This window comes from Choloepus didactylus, chromosome 7 (genome assembly GCF_015220235.1).
Source record: "Choloepus didactylus isolate mChoDid1 chromosome 7, mChoDid1.pri, whole genome shotgun sequence".
Classification (NCBI taxonomy): Eukaryota; Metazoa; Chordata; class Mammalia; order Pilosa; family Megalonychidae; genus Choloepus; species Choloepus didactylus.
Window position 1 is genome coordinate 117,231,165 of NC_051313.1, and position 18,015 is coordinate 117,249,179.

Genomic DNA, 18,015 nt, shown 5'->3' on the forward strand with positions numbered 1-18,015 from the left:
GTTCCTACCATACCCATCAGAAATTAACAAACCGTAGTCATTCCTGGGCATTCCCAGAACATTAAATTTACCCATGACAGCTTATGTGTTCTTACTGGGTTATCGTTCCCCCTTTATTAATTGCTCTCTATCATTAGTTCCCCTACATTCTACATTAATAAACCATTTAATTTAGGACTGTGATGTTTAACCTCCAGGTGTTTGTGAATTTTCTAAGTCTCTGATGATTATTGACTTCTAATTGTATTCCATTATGGTCAGAGAATGTGCTTTGAATAATTTCAATTTTTTTTAATTTATTGGGCTTGTTTTATGTCCCAGCATATGGTCTGTTCTGGAGAAAGTTCTGTGATCACTAGAGAAGAGTGTGTATCCTGGTGATTTGGGATGTGATGTTCTGTATATGTCTGTTAAATCCAATTCATTTATCAGATTGTTTAGGTTTTCAGTTTCCTTATTGGTCTTCTGTCTGGTTGATGTATCTATAGGAGAGAGTGATGTGTTGAAGTCTCCCACAATTATTGTGGAACCATCCATTGCCTCCTTTAGTTTTGCCAGTGTTTGTCTCATGTATTTTGTGGCACCATAATTGGGTGCATAACCATTTATGATTGTTATTTCTTGTTGAATTGCCCCTTTTATTAGTATGTAGTGGACTTCTTTGTCTCTCATAACATCCTGGCATTTACAGTCTATTTTATCTGAGATTAATATTGCTATTCCTGCTTTCTTTTGGCTGTAGCTGGCATGAAATATTTTTTCCATCCTTTCCTTTCAATTTCTTTGTGTCCCTGTGTCTAAGATGAGTCTCTTGTAGCAACATATTGATGGTTCATATTTTTTGATCCATTCTGCCAATCTATATCTTCTAATTGGGGAGTTTAATCCATTTACATTCAGTGTTATTACTGTGAAGGCATTTCTTGAATCAGCCATCCTATCCTTTGGTTTATGTTTGTCAGAAATATTTTTTCCCTCTCTCTCTTAATGTCCTTTAATGAACCAAAATTGAATCTTTTTTAGTACTGAGCCTTTCTCCATATCTCTCTCTCCTCTCCCCATTTCTCTGTTGGTAGGGCTCCCTTTAGTATCTGAAGTAGGGCAGGACTTTCATTAGCAAAATCTCTTAGCATTTGTTTGTGAAAAATTTAAGCTCTCCCTCAAATTTGAAGGAGAGCTTTGCTGGATAAAGTATTCTTGCTTGGAAATTTTTCTCACTCAGAATTTTAAATATGTCTTGCCACTGCCTTCTCTCCTCCATGGTGGCTGCTGAGTAGTCACTGCTTAGTCTTTGTTGTTTCCTTTATATGTGGTAAATTGCTTTTCTCTTGCTGTTTTCAGAACTTGCTCCTTCTCTTCAATATTTGACAGTCTGATCAGAATATGTTTTGGAGAGGGTTTATTTGGATTTATTCTATATGGAGTTCACTGGGCATTTATGCTTTGTGTATTTATATTGTGTAGAAGGTTTGGGAAGTTTTCCCCAACAATTTCTTTGAATACACTTTCTAGACCTTTACCCTTCTCTTCCCCTTCTGGGACACCAATGAGTCTTATATTTGGAAGTTTTATTTTATCTATCATATCCCTGAGGTCCATTTCAATTTTTTCAATTTTTTTCCCCATTCTTTCTTTTGTTCTTTCATTTTCCATTCTGTGGTCCTTGAGGTCACTGATTCATTGTTCACTTTCCACTAGTCTTGTACTATGAGTATCCAGAATCTTTTTAATTTGGTCAACAGTTTTTTATTTCCATGAGATCATCTATTTTTTTTTATTTACTCTTTCAGTTTCTTCTTTATGCTCTTCTAGGGCCTTCTTCATGTCCTTTATATCCTGTGCCATGCTCTCATTGTTTGTCTTTAGTTCTTTGATTAATTGCTCCAATTACTGTGTCTCCTCTGATCTTTTGATTTGGGTGTTTGGGTTTGGGTTATCCATATCATCTGATTTTATCATATGCTTTAAAATTTTCTGTTGTTTTTGGGCTCTTGACATTTGTTTTACTTGATAGGGTTCTTTTTGGATATGTAAGATTATTCAAAGATGAATCTCTTAATTTGTCAGATCTACAGCTTGGTGGCATACACTTTCTCTAACTAACCAGCAGATGGCATCCACGAGTCACCTATTCCCCTCAAGTCAGTTCTCCCCAACTTTGTCTTTGTGGTGTGTGGGGGTCTGATTCTTGTGGGGTCCAATTGGTGCACCAAGTTTGGGTGTGTTATTGGTGCTGTCTGCCCTGAATGTGGGGGCATGTGTCTGAGCAGTTAGGGAGGCAGGGCAGCTTTAATAATCAAACCTCCCAGATGTTCCTGGAGATTTAAGGCTGTTGCAAGAGTCTAAACCCTCACTTCAGTCTCACTACTGATTGTCTCTGCTGCTGATCCACAAGTCTTTGGTTTTGGCGTATGGTCCCTGGGATTTCCTAGTGGGTACCTCTTTCAAGCCATGCCCTTCTAGGGTCTCTGCTGAGGAAAGGTTGTGCTACATCACAAGTGCACACAGTCCCTCAAGGGAAGTTCTGGGCCGCCGGGCCATGTAGGTACGTTCCCAGCCTGCTTTAAGGATGGCTGTATGGGGCATGTGAATTTCCCGCTTTTCGCACAGCTCTGCCTTCCCAGCTCTGGGACAATTAGCTTTGGGTGCATGAAAGGCTATTGTCCACACCTGATATTGTGGCGTGTGCGTGTGATGTTGGAAACACTTCCTGTCCCTTTGGGTTTTTGGCGCGGCTCTGGGCTATGGCTCCGGCGCCAGGCAGGAGCGTTCCCAGCCCTCCGGGAAGATGGCCGCAAGGGGCATGGTTTTTATCCCCTTTTGACTCACCTCTGCCTTCCTCACTCCAAGATAATTAGCAGCGGGTGCGTGAAAGGCTATCTTCCGTGCCAGATATTGAGGCGTATGCACAGCCAATTCCTGCCACGCTTCACTGTGCGGTTCTCACTGCCGTATCTGCTGCTGCTTTGGGGTTTTTTTAAAAAAAGAACTAGTCCGCCTCCAAACACCAACCCTCAGTTTCCCCACACTGCATCGTGGCTGCCAGATATTCAGCGGCTTACTCACTCATTTCAGAACGCAGTCTCCGGTTTCACCAAGTGCATGGTCCCTGTGGATTTAGCAGACCTTATCCAGCGGTGCATTGCTGGAACTTGTGTTCTGGGTCACTTTCTGGCTTTTATCTAGTATTTTTCACGGAGGTGTTTTTTTTGCCCTGTCTCTCCTAGCCGCTATCTTAGGTTCTCCACATTTGCATTTTTAATAAACACTTGTAAGAAATAAGAATTGGAATTACATAACAAAAAATACAACACAGTGTGACTGGCATTTATAATTACTCATATGATTACCTTTTTTGGAGTTCTTTATTTCTTTATGCCATTTAATTCACTGTCTCATGTCCTTTCCTTTTTCAGTCCGAAGAGTTCCCTTTAGTATTGCTTGTATGGCAGGTCTACTGGTAATGAACTCCCTCATCTTTTGTTTATCTGGGAATGTCTTAATCTCTCCCTTATTTTTGAAAGAAAGTCTTGCAGGATATAATATCTTTGCTTGGCAATTGTTTTCTTTCAACAATTTAAATACTTTATACCACTGCCTTCTTGCCTCCATAGTTTCTCATGAGAAATCAGCATTTGAACTTTTAAGATTTCCTGTGTATAACTCATTGCTTTTCTTTCTTGAAGCTTTCAGAATCTCTTCTTGCCCTTGGCAGTTTCATTACTATGTGTTTGGATGTAGTTTTCTTTGAGTTCGTTCTGTTTGGGGTTTATTGGGCTTCTCAAACATGCATAGTCATATCGTTTGTTAAATTTGGGGGATTTTCTGCCTTTATTTCTTTGACTCTTTCTGCCTCTTTCTTTCTTCTCCTTCTGGGACTCCCATAATGTGTATATTGATGTATACATGATGGTATTCAGCTGTTTTTTCTTACTCTTTTTTTTCCTGCTCCTCAGTCTGAATCATTTTAGTTGTCTTGTCTTCAAGATCACTGATTGTTTTCTTCTGCTACCTCTAATCTGCTGTTGAAACCATCTAGGGAATTTTTCATTTCAGTTTATTGTGTGCTTCAACTCCAGTATTTCTGTTTAGTTCCTACTGAGAGTCTCAAAGAGATTCCCATATTGTTCTTTGATTGCTTTCCTCATATCCTTTGTTTTGGTGGAGGGATGGGTCCTGGAGCTTCCTACTCTGCCATCTTCCCATAATTTTCCATTTGTTTCTATATTTCATTATCTGTATATATATATTAATCAAGAGTTTATATCTGTGTCTCTGACTTTAATCTGATACTAAAGGATTCAATTCTATCCTTTTCTTGCTTATTGGTAATTTCCTTCTCTGCAGTGACCTTTCTCCACCCTTCATCATATATTTTTACTTATTTGTTCAACCCTAGTATATATGTACAGCAGTGTAAAAATACGTAATGCCTACTCCCAGAAGAAGGTGGAATATCATATTGATTTTTAGCTATTCTACTTTAGTGGACAAATTGTGGATGCTTACTTATGTTTATTGTAATGCAGTTTGACCTGTGGTGTTAGCTTTTAGATATATGCAGGTGTTTGGTTTTTTACACACTTTTACGATAGTGCAAAATGTCTTTGTATGTCAGTATAATTCATTAAGATTATGGACTTGGGTTCCAAATAAAAACATTTTCCTTTTTCTCTATCCTTCTGATAGTCTAAGCTTAAGAAATAAAAGAATTATGTTCTCTCTGTGGTAATTTATTATACATTTCTATAAAAGGAAGTTTATACTGTAATAATGAGGTTTTGTCATCTCTAAAAGGGATGAGTTGTATGAAACAATATTTATAGTACTTTTTAGCTCCAAATTCTGGCTCAGGTGCTTCTAAAAAAGTCAGTGTAATTCTGCCCTGATTAAGGTGGCAGATGAGATGTAAAAGGACTCTGTCCCCTCACAGAAGGTTTGAACAGTGAGCAAGAAGTGGCAGATACATCACAGATCAAGAACTGCAGTAATAGGAGGAGTGCTGAATCAAGAAAAAGGCTACTTAAAAGTGGTAGGATTTTGTAGCAGCCTTGCTGACCCCTCCCCCACCATCACCAGTTTGCACAGAGCAGACCTGTGCTGCCAGTATGGATCCTCGGTTGAAGTACCAGAGGGTGCAGTGTACCCTCCCTTATCTAGAAACTATCAGTGAGGAGGACCAGACCTGGGATATACCAGATAAAGACTTTAAAGGATGGTCCTCAATATGCTCAAAGAGCTAAAGGAAAACATGGACAGAGAACTAAAGGAAGTCAGGAAAATGATGCATAGACACAGAGAATATCAATAAAGAGATGGAAATTGTGAAAAAGAGCCAAACAGAGCTGAAAATACAGTAAAAAAATGAAAAATTCCCTAGAGGGGTTCAACAACAGACTGAGCTGGCAGAAGAAAGAATGAGTGAACTCGAAGATAAGATAGTTGAAATCATCCAGTCTGAGGAGCAAAAAGAAAAAAGAATGAAGAAAAGTGAACAGAACCTGAGAAGCCTGTGGGACACCATCAAATTAACCAAAATACACATTGTAGGAGTCCCAGAAGGAGAAGAAAGAGAGATAGGGGCAGAGAGAATACTCAAAGAAATAATGGCTGAACACTTCCCAAATTTAATGAAGGCATGAATATACACATTCAAGATGCTCAATGAACCCCCAAACAGGATAAACCCAAATAGACCCACATAATGCTATGTTATAATCAAACTGTTGAGTTCCAATGATAAAGAGAGTTCTGAAAGCTGCCCTAGAGTAGTAGTGTGTCACATACAAGGGAACCTCAGTAAGATTCCTCATGGGAATCTATGGAGGCAAGAAGGCAGTGGGGATGATATATTTAAAGTACTGGGAGCAAAAAATGGCCACCCAGGAATTCTGTATCTGCCAAAACTGTCTTTCAAAAATGAGGGAGAGATTAAGACATTCCCAGATAAACAAAAACTAAAGGAGTTCATCATCACTAGGCCAGCCCGAGGAGATGCTAAAGAGAGTTCTGCAAGTTGAAAGAGATTAGACAGTAGATCAAAGCTGCAGGAAGCAATAAAGATCTCCTGTGTGAGTAATGATATGGTTAAATATAAATGCCAGTACTACTGTATTTCTGGTTTTTACTTCCTACAGGATCAAAAAGGCAAATGCATGAAATGTAATAAATCAGTGGTTTTGAAGTCATAGTTTATAAACATTATATAATTTTGACAGAACTACCTAAAGGTGGGGGTTTGGAGGGTATAGGTAGAGGGACATTGTTGGTGTATACCATTGAAGCTGGGTTGGTATCAAAGTAAATAGGATTGCTTAAATGTGGTAACTACAAAGAAAATATAGGAGAACATGCAAGCTAATAGAGACAGAAGTTGGAATACAGGTTGCGATGGGTAGGGGCAGGGGTGTGGGGAGTTGATGTGTGGTGGGTCTAGGGTTTCTGTTTCAGGAGATGGGAGAGTTTGGTTTGTAGAGAGTGGTGAGGATACTGCAGTATTGTGAATGTGATTAATACCATTGAATAGCATGCTTAGTAGTGGTTGTGTTTGGAAAGTTTATGTGGTAAATATGTTCCCATAATTTAAAAAGAAGAATAAAATGTGAGCACCAAAAGAGACAATGACAATTAAATGCAATGCATGATCCTGGGTGGGATCTAAAAAGGGAGGAGAAAAGGCTCATGGGAACATTGTTGAGAGATAATAAAAGGTTGGACTGTGGGCTGTGGGCTTTGTATTAGTGTTGGGTTTCTTGAGCTTGATAACTGCACTTGGGATGATTACATGAGTGAGTGTCCTTGTTCTTGGCAAATGTACATGGCAGTATTAAGTGTTCAAGGAGCATGATTGATATATGCAAGTTACACTCAAGTGTTTGGAGTGTGGGTTGATAGACGGATGGATGGAATGCTAGGGCAAATATGGCAAGGTGTTAAAATTAGTGGATTTTGTGTCTACATAGGTAGGGGTGTGTTGGAGTTCTCTGTATGCAGTTTGTATTCTTTTTCAACTGTCCTATGGGTTGGAAAGTATTTCGAAACAAAAAGTTAAAACACACACACACACACACACACACAAAAACACCTTAAGGACAGACACTGTAAAGGCAATTTCTCCATCTGCTTTCTAAGTCCTGATTGTGTGAGGTTGGCACTTGATTCTACTTAGCTACTTTTCTGGGACATCCTGTTGGCCCCTTCTTTTTGGTGCCAAAGATCGTATGTCTATGGCTTAGGAAATGGGACTTATTTAACTATAGCTTTAAATCCTTGAATTCTTGGTCCTAAGTTCCTGTTGAGAAGAAACAGGTGTAGATGTGAGTTTTACATGGTATCTTAAGAGCTAGAAACTTAGTAGTCATCTAGATCTGCTTCTAACGTGAAGTCTAACCTTGGTGCCGTCACTTACCCCTCCAGGTCTCAAATCCTTTATCTAGAAAGTGAATTAGTTGTATTAGATGACCCCTAAGTTTCCTTCAAACTGTGATTTTATCTTCACCAATGGTAAAATATCTGACTTGCAGTTGGTTCTTATCTTAGTAATCAAGGCATCCTGGAAAGAACTGGAAATGGTCATCCTCTCTGGAACAAGCATATTGGGCTCATCTTTACCATCTTTTTTTATCTGATTAAAAAAAATACAACGTTCAGGGAATAAGCACATTCTGGAATTTGAGATCTAGAGGTGGTATCTAGATAGCTGAGATTATACCGTATCGAAGGCATGTTTTGCTCTTCATAATTACCCATTATGGTATTAATTTTGGAGGATCAGAAATGTATTGTTTTTGATTGGTATTTATAAATCAGTGGCTTCTTAAGTGTTCTTCCTTTCATAGCTGCTTTGTAGAATCTGAACAGTACAGAGCAATAGCTAAGGTGAAGTGAGTGAGATGCTTAACTATAAGATCCAGTGAGTTATTTTAAAGAAGCTTTAGTTTTAAAAGCCCATGAACCAGGAAAAAAAATTGTCATTCCTCTCATTTACTGATAATAGCTTTCAGAATATTATCCTTTCTCGTAAGCTTTTAGTTTCCTGAACTAAGAGAATGAAGCATATAACCTGCAGCTGAGTCTGGTAAACATAATATATAATTACAAAAGAATTCTAGAAAACAGGTGGGTGGAGGATAAGAAGTGGGTATAAATGTACTTTAAAACAGTATATGTCTGTTTGAGAAACAAACAGCGTGAAAGAATACTACCTTTGGTTGGAAAACTAGAATGGGAAAGCATGGAATGAGTTTGCTGCAGGCTGTCCGCCATTGGATTGTTCTTTAAGGCCTACATATTTAGGTGTTGGTTTATGTGATTGACTTAGATCCTTGAACACAAGTCCTATAACTCTCCATTGCTGGCACTGTCCCAGATTTTTAAATTAAGTGTTATGCTTTATGTCCCAGCTTGTGTTGAAATCAACAAGTAGAACTTTTACGGTACTAGTTTATATGAGGATTTACATTTTCTTTAATTATAATTGTGTCTGTAATGGACGTAGCCTTGTCTTAGAAGTGAAAGGAGGTGCTGACTCTAAAAGTGAACAGCAGATGTCACTGGATCTCCACTTACTGGGCTCTGGTTCATAGATGTTAGAATACAACTAGTTCTTAATACAGCCCCTAAAACACAAAACTAAACTTAAATTGAGTATGTATGGCTTTATGACACTCTTAAGAGCCCTTTCTTTTAGATAAAGAACCCACATTAAAAAATTGAGAATAGACGCAGCCCTTGTGTGTTTTCCTCAGTTTTCTTTACTATTCTTTTTTATGTACTCTAGGTTTATAATTATGTTTATATTTCCAGGTAACCACCTGATAAATTTTATTTACCTTTTCGTGTCATTCGTTTGATAGCTATTTACGAGCCTGGACAATTTTTCATATTTGTTTTCAGCAGGGTACATTCATTTGAAAGCTTCTTGGCCTCTCTCTAGCCTGCTTTTTGAAACGCTTCCAGGAGGAAAGTTGACACCACTGTTCTCTGAAGTTAGGTGCTGAACATCAAAGAAATTGCCACTTTCTTTATTCTTCTCTTTGAACCCTCAGCCTTGACAGTTGACGAAATCAACTGAATTATGACCAAAGTCCTGTGATGCATCTTAAAAAAAAAAAAAAAAAAAAAAAAAAAAAAAATCTCTTATGGTTTCAGTGTAGATAGGCAGGAGAATTTCCTTATTTGACAGAAAAAGAAAGTTGGTGTTAAATTGGATCACTTTAGAAAGTCTGAGGCATAATAAATCCTTGGTATCTTTCAATCACATAGATCATGAAATAGCCAGGGTGATGTATTTCTCAGTTTGCCTTGGTTAGTCCTGGTTTATACCTGTTGTCCTGGTATAATTATTAATAGCTCCCTCTTACACTCTCAGGTATCCTAGTTTGGGCAATATATGGTCACTAAATTGCAAAAAAAATAAAAATAAAAATAAAATGGGAGTGGGGTGGGATTGATAAGTTGTGATTCTAGTAATTATAAGCATTTTTTGACTGAAGTTATGCCTGCTGAGGCATGCAACTAGGTGAATGGATCTTGAGGACAGCATGTTGAGTGAAATAAGCCAGAAACAAAAAGACAAACATTATAATGCCTCACTAATACAGACAAATATTTCCATATTCTGAGAATTGAATCTTAGAGCACAGGTTATCGGGAAGACTTAATTGTAAAGGTCCCTAGATTGTAAGCTCTTATAGCAGTCACATTTATTCCTGAGTTGTAATGGTTATTCTCTGAATTCTGAGATGCTGAGCTCTTTGTGTATAACCTGGGCGGTCCCTGGAACTTCGAGTATCAGTGTGACACTTAAGACTCAGAGCTAAAGTTTGGAAGTTATGAATGTCAGTATTACCCCATACTGCAACTGTTAAAAAAGCTGAAGAAGAATTCAGACTTCAGTTAGAGATGTGAATGAAATGGATCTGCTTAGGATTAAGGCATATCAGACTAAAGGGTAAAGGACAATATTGACTGTGTTTTAAAACTTTGACTTCTGTGTCAGACCAAAGGAAGAGATGTTTATTTGGTGCAAAATATATATTTTCTGTAGCACACTAAATAATTTAACTTGTATGGTCAGTTCATTCAAACACCATAATTACATGGAACTTCGAATAGAGAGTGAGATCTTGTTGGTTTGTACAGGTTAGTGTGAGACCCCGATGTTTCCCAAAGTAATTTGGGTAGGGAATAAAAATGTATTTTTATTCATACTGGGACTGGGGAAAAAATGTGAAAATATTAAACTTTCCCCACCTTGGGAAATTAGTGATATATTCTCATAAACATTGGAAACTACCATTTAGAAGGCCAAAACCTCGATTTTGGGGCTTGCCCTTATGAATCTTGTTACTATAAAGGAGAGGCTAAGCCTACTTACAATTATGCCTATAATTCTCCCTCAGAGAACCTCTTTGTTGCTCAGGTGTGGCCTCTCTCTAAGCCCACTCAGCAGGTAAACTCACTGCCCTCCTCCCTACATGGGACATGACTCCCAGGGATGAGACTGGACCCGGCATCCTGGGATTGAGAAAGTCTTCTTGACCAAAAGGGGGAAGAGGAAACAAAATAAAGTTTCAGTGGCTAAGAAATTTCAGACGGACTCAAGAGGTCATTCTGAAGGTTATTCTTACGCTTTATATAGATATCCCTTTTTAGTTTTTAGTGTATTAGAATAGCTGGACGGAAGTACCTAAAACTGTTGAAATGCAACCCAGTAACCTTGATTTTTGAAGATGAATGTATAACTATGTAGCTTATACATGTGATTGTGTGATTGTGGCTCACACTCCCTTTATCCAGTGTATGGACAGATGAGTAGAAAAATGGAACAAAAATTAAATGGATAGTGGGAGTGATGGGGGGCAGGATGTTTTGGGTGGTCTTGTATTATTTATTTATTTACTTGCTTATTTACTTAATTTACTTATTTATTTATATATAATGAAAATGTTCCATTGTGGTGATCAATGCACAACTATATGATGGTACTGTGAACAATTGATTGTACAGTGTGGATGATTGTAGGGTATGTGAATATCTCTCAGTGAAACTAAATTGAAAAGAAAAAAAAAAGAATTATAACCTGCTCTGAGTTTTCCAAAACACATGCAAAATAAAGGCAAAACCCATAAGGAGCTGCTAATTCTGGGAACAATACCTTTAAGGTTTCTGTTTATTGATCATTGTTTTCTATAGTAATGATTTCCAAATATGATGTGCGTCAGAGTCAGTCAGTAAGCTTTTTATGAGTAGAGTTTCATGGATCTCACTGCCAGCATCTATTGAGGTTATACCTTGACTTTACCAAAAACTTAGAAATACATGCAATGCAAATGTACTGGACCACTTTATCAGTGAGCTTTTACAACTAACATGTAGAAGCACATTTCTTTCCATGGTTTGGGTGATATTTAGGGTTCTTAGTGGTGGCTGGCTTGAACTTCTAGGGTATGCTTGGCATTGACATGAATTGCCTTTCTGTTTCAGATGTCATCTGGGTGATTCTCAGTGTGGAGGTGGGTGGACTTTTAGGAGTAACGCAGCAGCTGTCATCTTTTGAAACGGAGTTCAACACACAGCCACATCGCAAGGTAGAAGGAAACTTCAACCCGTTTGCCTCTCCCCAAAAGAACCGACAATCAGATGAAAACAACCTAAAAGACCCTGGGGGTTCCGGGTTCGACTCGATCAGCAAAAACACATGGGCTCCTGCTCCTGACCAAACCGAGCAAGATCAGAATAGACTTTCACAGAACTCTGTAAATCTGTCCCCCAGCAGTCACTCAAACAACTTATCAGTAGTGACTTACAGTAAGGTAGGTGCCCTCGGAGAAGAGGAGAAGGGGTAGGTGGTGGGCCTTGGGATTTGTGATACCCCTTCATGGCAAACCCAGAAGCCTAGAATGCTACTCCCTGGAGGAGGTTCTTTAAGACTGCTCAACTCTCCTGCCAATAGCTTCAACTCAAAAACCTACCCCTTCTCCCCTCCCCTCAGCCCCAATTCTTCATGTCCTATGGATGTTGTTTCATCCACATTTATAAATTACTTCTGTCTCTCTGCCCTGGTTTGGGCATTGAAAGAAGTTCTTTACCTTTAGTATTCACAAAACGTAAGTCAGAATAATAGCAGCCATGCTTCCACTGTAAATGTATACTAAGCTTAGAGTGACAATACCCAGAAACCTTTGCAGTTTGTTGTTTTTGGTTTGGGTTAGTTTTTTGTTTGTTTGTTTTGTTTTGTTTTGTTTTTTGAGGAAAAAGACAAGCTCAGTGATTTATCTTAAGTAGTGTTGTTGGGCTTTCACTTTACCCTTTTTGCATGTCTTCTCAGTCTTTCATGGCCCACGGCCTCCTTACCCACCACCTAGTGTGGCCCAAGTGATATTTTGACTTGTCACATGAGAGGAATGACAGAGTTGTTTTTTGAGTTAACCATTATTTTAAATTTTCTGATTTTTGCAAGATACTCTTGTAGGTATTTGCCGCCTTTAGCTTGCTAATTTATGCTAGCTGATTAAACAGTGTCTTCCACACTCTGCTAAGCTGGTGATGGTTCCTGGTTGTTGGTTTTTGGTTGGCTGAATAAAGCCCTGATGTTGAGAGCTCACTGTGGTAGGTGGTTCATGTGGCAGGACCCTGTAAACATTCCTGTGCATCCTTCTTTATTAATAATGCTGCAATGTTAGGCCCAGCATCCCACCTAATATAAACTGTTAAGTCTGTCCTTGCATCATGTTGGCCTTTACCCCCAAAATTAAAAAAAATAAAGTTGATGTTTGAGGGACAAGTTGCTTTGTTGTAAGAATGGTATTTTTCTGACCAGTGGTTTATAAATGGTTTAGGTCAAGAGGCAGATTAAGAAAAGAAACCTGGCTTGTGAATCCTCTTTTTCCATATGGTCTAATAAGAGAGACTTTTTTATTCAGTAGTGTAATAAAGGATTAATTTATTAGTTGATTAGGTGGTCATTACTAAGGATTGTGTAGTATCTTGTTAGTTTTACAGAATACGAAAGAAGTATATTGACAAGGCAGTAAATTGCATATAGTTAAGCAAAGACTTTTCACATATTAACACTCTAATAAAAGATTTCCTCTAAGCTCCTATTCCTCCAGTTTTTTCATCCTTAAATTTAACCCTCCAGAGTATGATGTTCAAGATGGTAAGTGAGCCAGGCCCTAGGCTAAACCTGCTGCTCAGCAAGAGCTAATTGCCCTGTTAGAATAGAACTTGAGGCACTTGGGTTTAATGGGAAGGAAAGAGTTGGAGGAGACAAAGCTGGTAGCTCCAGTTTTTCTATAATGGAAGTCCGTTCACCTAACTGTGAGCTACCTGGCCCAGCTTTATTATAGTCTTAGGAGAGTGCTGGTGTTCCTGGCCTGGGTGCTGTACACCCCCCACTGAGTTGTGAACCCTTTAGTTGTTTTCCTCTCCTTTGGGGCTTATGCCTTTTAACAAATCCTGTGATGATTGCTCTGGGTATTGTTAGGGCATCATTCTCTGCCAGCCTAAGACTGACATCCTACTAGGACTTTTGGAAGGGCTGGGTTATGGTGAGACTATTGAGGTATTTCTTGAAGTTAATTAACTCATGGTATGTTACCTGAATTGTTTTCATAAACCTTGTAGAATCATTCAGAAGTAGCTTTTTTAAGAACTCTAGAGAAAAGTTTCTCATTGGACAAAATACCCAAGAAGATAAACTATTGGTTATAATGCATTATGTATATGAAACTTAGATCCCAAAGAGAAATGGGAGCTTCCGTATTTTCTTAAGCTAAACAGAATGTGATTCAGAAAACCTTTATATGAGCATCCAGCAAGTTCTCTGAGAGCATCTCTGGCTAAAGTTGAGTCACCTCCACCTCTTACAACTCCTTAGGAATGCAATAGGTATAGACAGCCATCAGTATTTATTTAACACATTTATGTACTGTTTAGAGCTATGTACATCTTACACTGCGAGACTCAAGAGAAGTAAAAGATGTGATTCCCACCTATTAAGAGTGTATAGTCAGTAGGGGAGATGAAATATGCATAAAGCAATTAGAGAACAATTCAGTAAAAGGTAATGTATGAGGTTGATCAGTAGAGAAAGCAGTACAGTGAAATGTTTGATTTGCGTGTAATGGCTGGGGAGTACAATAAGAGTTAGAAAAGACAGAGATGAAGTGGAGATGGTGTTGGAAAGGGCTTTTCAAAGGATGGATAAGTTTCGGAAGGGCAGTGATATAGAGAAGTGCTGGGGGGAAAATGAGAAGGGATGTGTGGTCTGGAGGTGGGTAATGGGCAGTGGGAAATTGATTCATTTGGTTATGTGTGTTCCTTTGGGGAGCAGAGAATGAAAAAATTACAAATGGCTTTTGAAAAAGAATTGAGACGACCCTTAAATGAATACAAGTAGACATTTATTTTAAATCTTTGCTCAAGGCAAGATTTAAAAGCAGAGAGATCCTAAACATTTATATTTGGCTTGAGGATATATGATTTATTTATTTTTAAAGACAGACATGCTCGAGGTTTTAAAGTGTACTTGAAAAAGTAATGAGATTGGGTTTTTTAATTCTTACTATGTGCCAGGCATGCTGCCAAGTACTTTACATGTATCATCTTGTTTTCAGATAAAGAAAAAAAAAGCTCTGAGGAGCAAAGTAACTTGCCCAGCATCACATAATTAGTGAGAGGCAGAGATGAAATGCAAATCCAGGTGCCACGTTAACTAAAATTTTTTCCTGGTAGGTGAACCTGGGCTTTCTCTAGATCCTCCTGTTGGGCTGCACTGAGCGAAAGCATGAACTGTATCATCAAGTCTTTTAAAGAGTCAGAGTTGAAATAAGAAAGGCAGCTCTAATGTAAAATTTGAGTGCCTGTGGCATCTTCTATTTGAAGAGTTCTCTGTTTGCTTAGTCTTTCAAGTTTTGACCACTTTTCTTGGTTGACAAAAATAAAACTATTTTTTTTTAACTCTCAGAGTACACAAACTATGTGGTGTTTATAATAAATAGCACCCTTCAGTTATGAATGAGTGGAAAAGAGGAAAGAGATCCCTGGGACTCTGGAGTTGGGGCAAGTGTTTTCGGTTGATCCTTGGTGCCGTCTTTATTGGATGGGTAGGAGGTGTACTTGATGCACAGGAGTCAGGGATGACCAAGCTGGCAATAGATTTGATTTACTCTGAAGAAATTCCCTCCCTGCCATCAAGACTGGAAAGAACATGATGCTCTTGGAAGCCCATGACCACAGTTTTAGTAGGCAGGTATAGTTTCCTGCTGCCTCCATGGTTACAGTTTAACTTGGTAAGGTTGGTAGGATGAAATAAAAAGATTGCTTCATGCACCTACTCTAAGAGGGTTGGGTGCATGTGTCAACATAATGGCACATCTGTCAGTTCCAGGAACTGGATGCCCCTGGAGCTCCTCCCCAGCCTCTCTTAAATAATCATAAGCTCTCTAGGCTCAGTGCTCCATGCCTGGGGGGGAAACCCTGGGTGGGAATGCCTGCCCTAGCCTCATCCCACAACCCAGAGGGCCTGGCCCCTCCCTGTGTGAGAGCTGTCAGAGGGAGTCAGAAAAGAAAGTATATGCTGACCTCTCCAAAGATTCATAAATCTGGCTCCTTGCTTTTGTTGGAAATTGGCTGGCCTCATTGTCAGCTCAGTTGTGACTGACCTGTCCCAGGTGAACAGTCAGATCAAGTATTTGGTGAAGGTTAGAAACTGTTTTAATTAACCCTGTTTATGTGATTAGCTCAGGAACCTCTATAAGACAAATACAGTTACAGCAGGATAGATGCGCACTCTGTTGATTCAAGGCTAATCTTGCAATCATTTCGAGCGTTCTGACTCATCTCTGGAGACCACGATGGCTTCTATTTGGACATTGTGAGAGTAGTGGAAAACAATTTACAGAGGTGTGGAAGGAGAAAAAAAGTCTTATTAAAATTAGATACTTCTTTTTCTTATTTGCCAGTAATTTCTTTAATCTCTCAATTTTGGAATAAATGTTTTCTAAGGAAGCCCTTTTACAGAACAAAAAGCCACCAAATGGCCTGATCCAGGAGAGCTGGAAATAAGAATGTGGCAAAAACCAAGAGGCTTTTCTTCAGGAAGCCAAATGCTTCATTTCCTTTCACTAAAAGATTAGTAATAACTTACATGAGGGAGTAAGTCCCCAAATGCATTTATTTTGTTACTTGGACTATAGTTCTTATTGTGTTGTCCTCATTTAAAAAAAAAAAAATGTTTGGGGCTGGTGTATGTCATGCACTCCTCCTTTAAACTGAGCTAGAGACTGAGCCACTGTTATTACTTCCACCAAGTGCTGGTTCAGAAGAAGAAACTTGTTATTATCTTTGTGGGGAGGTTCATCATGCTCCTCCAGCAGCAGCCACTGCTGAGTGCCATCTGCCCTGCCAGCCCACATTCCCACCTGCTCCTCTTCCACATGCACCCTCTCTGACAGCCACCCTTTACTGCATATTGGAGCTGAAGCAGGAGTCAGTCTCTTTTAGACACCCTCAATCAACTGACGTCTAACCCACTGCTTCTATGTTAATTAAGGCATGAAAAAGTTATTTTTCTCTCCATTCATGTGGGAGTTCAGAAATTGTAGTAGGAGGAGCAGAGAAGATTTGGGAAAGGCAAATCTTTTGCTGTGTTGTCCTGAAGATAATCGTGGCTTGTAGATCTTAATATCTTCTTTGAAGTGACCAACAAATTTAACATAATGATGAAGGATTTGGGGTGACTTAGTGGAATTGGGCCCAACAATTGCCCAGGTCACAGGGCACTGAATTTTGCCAGAAGGCAGGTGGTTGATGTCCTCAGCCTAGCTAATGGTTATGTGAGGCCTTAGAGGGCACCAATATAATCTTTCCACTGTCACAAAACCTCAGAGTCTTTGTTCTCAGATGCAGTCCCTTTCCATGACAGGGAGCTCAAAGAGAACCTGGAAGGAACCTGCCTAAGGAAAACTTGTATCAGTTGATATTTTATCCAACTTTGTTATCTAGCAAGGGACAGATAGCAAAAGTACATTACTCCCAGGCAGAGGCAAGTGAAAGTGCAGTAATCAGAGTGGTAAAACTTTCATTTATTGAGCACATACTATGTGCCAGGCACTGTGCTGAGGACTTTTTAAATATGATTTTATTAAAATTGTGAATGTACATAGTTTCAGGAGCCAAATAAGTCTATAAAGTTTGTTGTAAGAAACATCAGTTGTCTCCACATGCCTTCCAACCCCCAGTTTTTGTACCCTACAGGCAGCAGGCTCAGTGCTTGACACATGCATTACCTCATTAATTCTGCATCACCCATGATATTTACTTACTAATATTATCCCTATTTGACAGTTGCTGAGACTTCTTGAGGTACACAGATTAAATGACTTGCTCAAGGTCGTGCAGCTAGAAGGGGGTAAAACCAGGATGTGAACAAAAGCAGAATGACTCCTGAGCCTGCTCTCTTAACATTGCCCTACGTTGCTTCCCAATTACAATTAGTGTTCAAGTGCCTATTTTGATTATTAGATGTAACTAACAACTATTGCTAGGGAGGGTCTGCATTGTATGTATACTGCCACATTTCAAGTGATGATCAAGCCGATTAGTAGCCAAATATTATGTAACTTCTCTACTACTAAACCCCCTCTCACCCAAGCTGTTCTAGTTTGCTAATGCTGCAGAATGCAAAACACCAGAGATGGATTAGCTTTTATAAAAAGGGGGTTCATTTGGCTACACAGTTACAGTCTTAAGGCCATAAAGTGTCCAAGGTAACATCAGTAATCAGGTACCTTCACTGGAGGATGGCCAATGGCGTCCGGAAAACCTCTGTTAGCTGGGAAGGCACGTGGCTGGCTTCTGCTCCAAAGTTCTGGTTTCAGAATGGCGTTCCTCTCTAGCAAGCTTGCTCCTCTTCAAAATGTCACTCACAGCTGCACTCCGTTCAGTCTCTTTGAGTCAGCACGTTTATATGGCTCCCCTGACCAAGGCCCACCCTGAATGGGCAGGGCC

The 18,015-nt window shown here is 39.2% G+C and overlaps 1 protein-coding gene across 2 annotated transcripts in view; it reads left to right on the top strand.

Annotated features, from left to right (window-relative positions):
* The window catches only part of ILRUN (inflammation and lipid regulator with UBA-like and NBR1-like domains), a 116,068-nt gene that overhangs the window by 85,958 nt on the left and 12,095 nt on the right, over nt 1-18,015 (top strand). Inside the window, exon 4 of one of the 2 annotated variants that reach the window (XM_037842663.1) lies at nt 11,488-11,816. In XM_037842663.1, the coding sequence (XP_037698591.1) occupies nt 11,488-11,816 (329 nt within the window). The remainder of the gene's footprint in view (nt 1-11,487; nt 11,817-18,015) is intronic. The other variant, XM_037842664.1, reaches the window with a different exon arrangement.